The sequence below is a fragment of the Fringilla coelebs genome (genome assembly GCF_963513975.1).
Source record: "Fringilla coelebs genome assembly, chromosome: 2".
In the NCBI taxonomy this organism is placed as follows: Eukaryota; Metazoa; Chordata; class Aves; order Passeriformes; family Fringillidae; genus Fringilla; species Fringilla coelebs.
In genome coordinates this window covers 73420026-73430087 of record NC_140029.1, presented here as the reverse complement: position 1 = coordinate 73430087, position 10062 = coordinate 73420026, and the positions used below count along the sequence as shown (strand labels likewise).

General features: G+C 44.7%; 1 protein-coding gene across 1 annotated transcript; it reads right to left on the bottom strand.

Moving 5' to 3' along the window:
* Positions 1–5818: 5818 nt before the first annotated feature.
* LOC311166748 (gap junction beta-2 protein-like) lies at positions 5819–8959 on the bottom strand (the record flags this gene model as incomplete). The annotated part of the gene is made up of 2 exons (XM_084226898.1): positions 8840–8959; positions 5819–6518 (listed from the first exon to the last, which is right to left on the bottom strand). The coding sequence occupies exon 2, from the start codon at positions 6494–6496 to the stop codon at positions 5819–5821; it is 678 nt and encodes a 225-aa protein (XP_084083024.1). The 5' UTR covers positions 6497–6518; positions 8840–8959.
* Between the last annotated feature and the right edge of the window lie 1103 nt (positions 8960–10062).

The following is a 10062-nucleotide window of genomic DNA, read 5'->3' as shown; positions in this document are numbered from 1 at the left end:
TAAATGGAATTTTATTTACTCGCAATACCACCTCACATACTATTTGGAATTTTAATTACTCACAATACCACCTCATATACCTAGTTAAGTGGAACATACTATAGCACACCAATGTCTTATTACAGTTGCCAAAAGCACAAAGTAACCGTGTTGACAGAGATGGTCCTGGACAAACGCTGCACTGGCAAACAGACTTTTGGGCGCTAACAAGACTGAAAATGTAATTTCAAACATCCTGGTTTTATCAAAACCTTGAATGCATACCAGTATGATGTTTTTTTCAAGTGAATCACGTTATTGTGTAATGTTCCACGGATGATCTTCCACAAACTCCATCTCTTCTTTACAAAACTGTTCTTTGCTTCAGAACAGGTCTCCCATCAGAAAGTTTTGCAAGTGCTTCATGTTTCACAATAGAAGCACTTACACCTTCCTTACCTTCTAAAACTGCTATTGTTAAAGCATTTTCCCCGGTGATAAAGATCTTATTGAATCCTAGGTGTCTTCCCATGTACCTGCAGCTTCTCCCAGCTGCATACAGTTTATCCCATTTGGTGGATCCCGATGCTCTGACAATGAGTCATTAATAACTATTTTACTGCGATACACAAAAGCTTCTATCATGGCATAGACAGAAATTATGTCTGACAAATCCATGCTGCAATGTCTCATTCAGTCTTCTATCAGATAACCGTGAGGGAATGATGTAGTCAGTTTGCTGCTCTGAATCTTTGTGCACGTGTGTGTAGAGGAATAGACTGGGGTTTTTTTTATCTGTGCTGGACAGATTGTGGAAGCTGTTTAAACTGTATATTAAATACCCAGTCCTTGGAAAGGATGCAATACCTAGGGCAGGGACATGACAAAGTGTAAGCAGACATTACACTAATGATGCAACATAAAATAGGTTTGAAATCTTTACCACACAATAATGATATTTTTTCTGGCACGTGTTGCAATGATCTTAACAAACAGTGTTTGATTAAACCGTTCTGATCCCTGTGAACATGACGCAGTTGTCACCTTTATCTTTCAGTTGGGAAAACTCAGGAACAATGAGTGTCAGGGTTGACTCTGTGTACCAGGACTGCCATTACACTTTCAAATTAAGTGAAAGAAGTCTTGTGATGAAGGAATTGTTGATAGTTGGGTACTAAACAGGTAGCAAGTTTCCAGTCATCACAACAGAAGTGCAGCATTCCTCCTGCTAATGTGTGGATTGCTGAGAGGTGTGGGAGGAGTTTTTATATGTTGTCATAAAAATTGAACCTCCTCAGCTGCAGAACACTTTTAAACCCTATTTCATTATCTCAATTTGCACAGTTTTAAGCCTGCTACTGTCTTTACCAGATGATGTGTCTAAATTGCCACAATTGCCGGGAAAACAAAAAATACACATCTTGCATAATCAAGTAAACCTGCCCAGCACAGCTTGTCCATTGAAAAATGCCTTGTGCTTCAGACCAGTGTGTCTGCACCACACTCTGCAGTATTCCTTCTCCTGGGGACTGTGCCAGGCTATGACTGGAATGCTGGTCCTTAGCACCACACAGAATATATGCTGCTGTTCAAAACATCCACCTACAACCTGCCGTCATTGATGGCTCAACTCTGCAAGCTCTAAGTTCACTGAAAACATACTTCCCTAAACTGTACATCATTCTGATCTGTATCACTCCTTTACCACAGAGACTTATGCAAGCATCTGTCAACCTGGTGGTATTCTTGGAGAGAATGTTTTTAGTAGATGGCTAATTCAAATACATAGATGTGAAATAATCTCTGAGTTAGTGGCAATGATTAAACTCTCTGAAAAAGGAGAAGGTAAGTGCAATGATGGGACCAATTCTGACATTTAAATCTACAGTAGGATGGGAGACCAACCATAGCAAGAGCCAGGAATGTTCTCAGAGATGGGGAGTCCAAGATGTGACTTGTTTCCTCATCTGGACCTTCCAAATTAAAGATCAGTGCATTTCCAAGCCTAGGTTATAAAGACTTTCATTTGATGGCTAGAAAACTTTGTATAGAAAATAGCCAAGTCAAAGCTGAGCCACCTTTATAGAAGAGAAATATAATCCATAAGAGAAAATGACAGTGACAAGCTAGGTTGGTCAGATGGGGACAAAAGTGTAGGTACCTTCTGAACTATCTTGAAAGTCATTACCATTAGTCTTAGCTCATTAAGCTTCAAATAGTTACCATTACTCTTCCCACTGTCTGCAAACAAGTTCAAATGTCTGTGTGGAGAATAAGATGGTGAAAAATCAAATGACCCTGTAATACTCTGGGTAGCACCTGTCCTGAATATCAGAACTGGTGAACAAAAATACAGTGCAATTCTTTGAGTGTGATTTTCAGGGTAAACCTGAAAGTTTTGGGGTAAACCCCATGAGCCTAATTTTGAGGTAAGGAAATTATAAGTAGAGGAAAAAAAAAAAACAGATTCATTTTCATCAGGTTTAGTTTCTAGCAAAGTGCTCTTAGCTGTTCCTTATTGCTACAGTACACTTTTCACAAAATAAAGCAGCTTGTAACAGAGGTGCTATTTTGAATTGAACCTCCTTAGTACAGAAGTGCATTTCTCTCTATGGACCATATAATTTGTTTTTTAGTGTTTGTCCTATCAGATATAAAATAACTTAGCACACTGGCTTACAATATCTTAAATAACCATAGGATATTTTTATATTTGTCCATGAAAACCTTTGATAAAGGTAGTTCTATATCCAGAAGTGATAAATACAGAAGATCTATATTCCAGTTTCCTTTTAAATCACTCTTTCCCACAAGGTAGTTAGGGGTTTTTTACTGTCTGGGTCCATGAATTACCAATGAAGTTTGCTTCCCCTCATCTCCTTACTCTTCTGACAAACATGTTTGTAGTTTTAGTTTCAAGGTTTTGTATCAAAGTTTAACATGATTGAGTCAATGGTGATTTTTCCTGGCACTTGCAGTCAAAGAATAATTTCAGCCAGTCCCATTTCTACCCTCCTCAATTCTGATACCACATTATTAGACACTTCATGGCCTGGTTATGCTGGACACTGAACAATGAGGAATCAGCTTCTTTTACAATCATGACCTCAGATTTGCTGCTTAAGTTTTTCAACATGCTTTGCAGCCTTTATTCTGAGGAAAGCCTAGGAACCAAGTGCCAAAGGCAGACACTACTAGTGCATTTCAGGAAAGAACACACAATTTCAACACAGCAATGTATTTTAATCTGCATGAAATCCATTTGTAGAAGGTCAGCTATGCAATGTAGCACATGTAGAAATAGGTGCAATTCCCATATTCCTATAAAGTATCTGATTTTTTTCACAAAGCAGCTATTCAGTAAAATTGAATATACACAGATCTTAGAGCTGTCATTGCCTGATGCTGCAGTTCTGGATCAAAGCCCTCTCTTGGCTACATCCACTTTCCCCAGTAATATCTTTTTTTGCTGTCTGATATTCTTGTTGCCAGACTGCTAGTTGAAGATAACTTTATAGTGTTAGTGGCAACAGTTTTGGTGTGTCTCATTTCAAGTTCCAGCTAAACTCAAAGGTAGGTGGCAAAAACAAACTCTTTCCCTATGGAGCTGGTTAAGTTCATCATTGGTCTTTTCCAGCTGCAAGGCTGTCTTAAACAGCAGATTTGATTTCAAGTGGAGATTTCAGGGTAACAGGCAGTGTAACCAGTGGAAACACCAACCTGCAGCAGGCTGAAGTCCTTACACTAGCCCTTGGCTATTGAGTATGGTATTGGTGCAAACGTTTTCCACTATGGTAAACAGATTTTTATTAGACACATTAGGTAACACACAGCATGTATAAGTAATACAGAAAATACAGAAAATAGACACAACAAAAGTGCTTTAATTATAATTTCAGGGGGGGAAAAAAATCTTGTTACAAAATAAATGTAATACTAGAGCACTGGGACTAGTTTCCTCTCTTTGTACATGTACATGGAATAATGGAGGAACTTTATCAAGCACAAACCTGATCTGTGCCAACTGTGTTCTTTGGATTTGAATTAAGGATGTTTTTACAGTCCAAGTTTCCAGTCCAGCTCATTATGAATGACCTTCTTAACTTTTTTCATGGTTCTGAGGATGGTATTTTTATGGTTTTCGTGCATTCCTCTTAGATGACAGATTTCCATCTGCAGTCAAGTTGTAACACTGGATGTAGCTCACAAGCAAGGTAAGCCTAATTATGCTCCACTTTCAGTGCACAGTGAAGGGTCATGGGTCTTAATTCATGCAGCCTTGTTTACTCCAACAGTGACAAATTTAAATGAACAGTAAAAGATGAGTGCAAATAGAGAAGCTGAGCTAGTGATCATTCATTCTGGAGAAAAGCCAGTTATTAAAGCTAAGGAGGAGAAACAGACAGCTTTCTACAATGGGTTCAGTGGGCACTTGGGAGATCAATGTAATACCCTAAGTGCCACATGCTGCCCATTACAGGCATAAAACACCTTTTGAGACAAGACCAGACTGACTCATATAGTACTTCAAATTAGCAATATACAATCAAATTAGTAATATATAATTTACAGCACAGCAGGGTGAACTTTAAGAAAAATATCAAGTTCCTCCTCATTTCTGATTGGGTCCCTTTGCTATTTTACTCTCCAAGCTGTCTGTAATTCCTGCGAGGCCAACTTTAAGAAAAGGAATGGTGATTTAATCTCACTATGTGGAATGTCTGGGAGAGACTGGGAGTGGTTTGCTCAACTCATTTGAAGGGCACCTCAGATAGGGAGAAGGTTTTATGAAGAGCTGTGCAGACTAGATAGAAAAAAAGGAGCATTCAAAGAAGCATTGGATATCATGCTGTAAGTTGAAGCATTTCTTTTGGATAACCAGCAGAACAAAAAAAAGGCTTTTGTTCCTTGGTTTTTATTGGAAAAAAAAAGTTTTAAGAGTATACAGCTGAGTGAGGCAGAGTCAGGTAGTAACACATCTCTATCAGATGAAGTCTACTGTACCAAGATTCTTCACACTGTATTGTGAGAGAACAAGAGAAGTTGATGCACTGCCTCCCTCCTCCCAGAGGTGACAACCCTTTTTATTTAATCCAATCAAGAGAATGAAAAATGAACTTCTTTGCTCCCACTGCTGTAGCTCTTTGTGACTATGGGGAGGCAACATTGACCTAACAGCATTCACAGGCAGTTGATAGTGGCCACCCCCAACCCTTAAGGAAATGCTTCTCAGCGCAGGCAAGAAGATGAGAAGAAAAAAAAACATGCTGGTGCCCAGCAAAGCTGATAGCATGCACTGCCAGAGTATCTGTGTTCCTACACCATTTTCTTGCTCTCCAGATTACTTGGAGAGGACACCTAGTATAAACACAATAACCTTCCTGCCTTCTTCCTTCTCAAAAGCTGAGATGTGCACCAAAAAAATCCTTTACCCCACTTTTCACCAAAGACCTTTGATACTGTTTTGCCTCTGAGCCAACAAAGTGTGTTTTAATTCCTGGATCTCCTCTGGGCACTAGAGCCTTCTTTGGTCCTTTCCACTCCCAGTGTTTGAAGAGTTAACTGTCCCAACAATAGGATCCCAGCAGTAGGCATACTTGGAGAAGCTGGTGCCAGAAGGCAGCTCTCTATAACTGTGAATGCAGGAATACTGAATTAGCTAATGATCTTTAAAACCTGCATTAGCACCAGCTTCCCATGGAGGCTATCAGTTTTTAAACACAAAAGAACATTCATTTTTTTATCCTTTTCCTTGAGTATGAAAATATTGTTTATTGTTTTCTTACACCTAAGAAAGTTGAAGGGAAATGGGGAGCCAGTAAATCCTGAAACCGGGGACTTATTTCAAAACTGCTCCTTTCCCAGATTCTTTCGTGCAAACTTTTATCACTAGGTAGCACAACTCAGCCAGATTCAACATCATGCAGATCCCAGATACAGCAAGCATGAAAATAGTAAATGTGGTTTTCTCAGTGGGCCGAGACACAAAACAATCCACGGTGTTGGGGCAGGGCCAAGCGTCGCATTTCACCAGGCGGGGCATCTGGTAGCCGTCATACATGTAATAGAACACATACATGAAGACAGCTTCAAAGATGACCCTGAAGAAGATGCTGCTGGTATATGTCCACCACAAGGGGCCCCGAATGTGAATCCTTTGATTTTTTAGCTCTTCAATATCAATCTTCTCACCATTTCTGAACCGCCTTTTCTTCTCATGCCTGGTGTAAGCCACATGCATGGCCACCAGCAGTGCAGGTGTGGAGACAAAGATCAGCTGCAGGGCCCAGAGTCTGATGTGAGAGATGGGGAAAAAGTGGTCATAGCAAACATTTCTGCAGCCAGGCTGAAGCGTGTTGCAGACAAAATCTTGTTGTTCGTCTCCCCAGACTCTCTCTGCAGCCACAACCAGGATCATGATACGGAAGATGAAGAGGACTGTGAGCCATATCTTCCCGATGCTGGTGGAGTGCTTGTTTACACCTCCCAAAACACCCTGCAGAGTTCCCCAGTCCATCTTCTCTTCTGTGTCCTTTTACCTGCAGGATGACACAATACACAGAATGGTCACTTTTCAAACTGTGAAAAAGAGAACTTCCTAACAGTCTCTCCAGAGCCATAGGCAAGTGTAAGTCACTTTCCATTATGTCATCCATATGTTTATGGATTCAAACAAGTTATTAAACTCTCTTTCCATCAGTTTATGATGGGCCAAGCATACCTCAGTGTATTACTCAACAAGGCTTTGGGCAGGAAATAAGCACATCTTGATACAGTTCCTCTGTACATCCTCTATGTTCTCCTGCCCTTTTCTGTGGTGGACTCTGGTCAGCATTTTGCCTTTCAGTGTACTTCACAAAGCAACAGAAATCACTATCACTGCATGAGTTAAGCCACATTTAGACAAACTAGACTCTTCTCTAGCATTTTTTACAGGATTTCTTTACCAACACCATAGCCTTAGAAGGCTGAGGTGCTTTCTTTGTCCCAGAGGTAAGTACAAGTTGGCCTATCTCAACAGAAGTTCTTGCTCAACACAGACACATCCAGCAGGCCTCCAAGGCTTTCTGTTGCAGCTCAGACAAGGCCCTTAATCTCAACAGTACAGTGTTTGAATTTGCCAGCACTGGTGAGAAGCCTCAAGCCAGCTCTGTCAGGGCTGCATGCTTATATAGCACAAACCATCAGGCAAAGGCAGATAGAGCAGAGCCTGCCCTTCCACATTCATTGCTATGTCATCCAAAAAAGGAGGCAAGCAGAGTCACAGAGTTGAGAAGAAAAAGCCCTCAGCTGAAGAATTTATGTTGATTTTCTAGATGCTATCACACTCCAGCAGAATACAGAAAGTCAAACATCAGACAAGCTCCATTTCAGCTTTCCTCCTACTCTTAAAAAACTAAAATCCACTCTTTGCCCCTTTTGAAAGTAAGTTTTGCTGAAGTTCAGACTTCAGGTCTCAGGGCTCAGCTTTCAATGATTGCAGCCATTTGGAAACTATCACTGAATTGGACAAAACACTTTGAAACCCGACCTGGGAACCTGCATAGCTGGTCCATCATGTCTCAAGGCTAGACTGGGAGAGCCACACAGGCCATGGATAGGAGCTCCATCTCCTCTTGGTGCTGGCTGTGTGCTGCAGGGAGAGCATGGTACCTCGCAACACAGGCCAAAGTTTACAAAAAATCTCTCATTCTCACACAGCAGAGAGTTCTTTTTTAGAACTTTTTACCCTGGTGCAGTTAGATCCCAACCAAAGGACAAAACGTGCCCCAACACATACCCTTGGTACGAGGGCCTAGCTTGTACGGACAAGCCTGGAGGCAAGAGGGAGAGGTCAGATTTACTGTGATGCGGAAAGGTAAAACTGGGTAAGGCAAAAAAGAAAACAACTTTGAGAAGATGACTGGAATTCCTGAGACTTCTCATGCTTTGTCTCTGCTGAAACTGGCACCATTTTATACTGACCTGACCTGCAGGCTATGATGAGACAGCTGCATCATCCTGGTAATAACTCCCTCATATATGTTGCACAGTCAATAAAATCAAGTCAATTAAACCTTCACAAGAAGCTAATCAGAGCTGAAGGAAAGTCTGGGAAGTGCATATCGCTGAGCTGAACAGCCCGGGTTCCAAGTGCCATCTCACACTGCAGGTCCAAACCAAGACTGCAAGTTTTGGGGGGAGCAAAAAACTTTTCTCCCTTTCATCTGCCACTACAGAAACACTGCAATTGGCTGTTAGGGAGCCAATGTGCCCGGACCCCCAACTTGCCAACCAGGACACCGTTACTGAAAACCACTCCACATCCCCACTCTGGGTTAGTAGCTAGATGCCAGCCCCTCCCTCCCTCCGCGCCGATCTTTATCCCGCCGAGTTCCCGCGCGGCTGCGAGCCTTCAGCGGAGGGAAGCGGCAGGATTGCCGTGCGCTCCTGTCAGCGGGCACCCTCGGCAAACACCGCCTTTGGCTCCGCGCTCCGACGGCTCCTCCCGGGACGGGCGGCACGGCCCGAACGTGCGGCCAGCCGCAGTCACCGCCCCCGGCCCGCTGCCCGCCCGTCCCGGGGCTGGGGGCTGACGGCCCCCGCACGGCTTGCCCGAGGTCGGGGCTGCGACGTGGCTGCCCCAGATCCGCCGGGACGGCCCCGAACCAAAACCCCTGTAGCACACGGATCGCCACCCGCTCGGAGGGGCGCACAGCCTAATCCCAACCTCGATCCCGATCCCAGCGCTGCGGCACGCGGGAGCCGCTCCGCACCCTCACCCTCACCTGGCACGGCTGGGCAGGACACAAGGAAACCGCTCCGAACCCTCCGCTGGCACGGCTGGGCAGGACACAAGGAAGACACCCCGCACCCTCACCTGGCACGGCTGGGCAGGACACAAGGAAGACGCTCCGGACCCGCCACTGGCACGGCTGGGCAGGACACGCGGGACGGGACAGGCGCACCGCGCTGCTCCAAGGTCCGCTGGCGCCTGCGGAGCGGGCGGCCCCAGCCTCTCCGGCCCTGAGCTTTAAGGTCCCTCCCCGTTCACCTGCAGCCACTTTTAAGCCGCCCCCGCCCGCCCCCTCTCCTCCGGCCGCCCGTGGGGGCGGCGGTGGGAACCCGGGGCGGGGCCAGGCCGGGGGGGCTGAGCCGTGGGCTCTGCCGTGCCCGCGGGGCGGGAGGTGCTGCGGGCGGAGCGGGGCTGGGCACGGTGCCCCCCGCGGGTCCGCCCGGGGCGTCCGTGAGCGCAGGGCGCGCATCGGGCGGAGCGGACCCGGTACCCTGCAAATACTGCCCGGCGGCGGGATTGATCCCAAGTGTTGGCAGAAAACACGTCCCAGAGGGAAATCAGTCCCGCACGACACTCCGAAACTGCCCCTGAGCCACGGCAGCCGGAGGAAATCGCCACCTTGAGAAAGCTGGGACAACGTTCAGATAAAATGCAGCTCCCATAGATTTTCTCTGGGGTGAGGCAGGGCTACAGAGAGAAACCTCAGAGACCTTCTTGGAAGACAAGGAGTAGGTATACTAGCTAATGAATTGATAATTAAAAATTCTGGGTAGCCAGATGTAGGGATAACAAGGGCATCAGACAGCTAAAGGCAGGATAGAAGTAAGATCTTGGTTTTTCTTTGGAAAGGAGTTCCTCACTAGGGTGCACAGCCTTGATTTTACTGGTAGTGGGCAGAGGGAGTGAGGATTAAAGTTGGTTTTGTGAGAGAAAGTAATCTAGCAGGAAGTATAATGAGTGACTCAAATCAGAGTTGCCATGTGAAGATCTGTCACTAGGTGTTATTTGTCTGGTGATTGAGCTCTGTTGTTCACAATTAAAAAACCAGCTTTTTCTTCTTATAGTACTCTTTAAGCCCCATCTTTAAGGAAAGGTTTTGTGGACAAAGTCCAAGCCATCCAGGCATGAATTACTTGTATCAGCACTAGAAGCCCTTACCTTGAGCTTGGCTTGTAAGGTGCAAAGTATACCCAGTGTTGCTGTCAAGCTCAGGTTAGCCTCACACTAGTCTGCACTTCACCCAGTGCATCCAACCAAGCATGACTTCTATTAAATGATGCTTGATTGCAACTTAGTGAAGAGTCTTG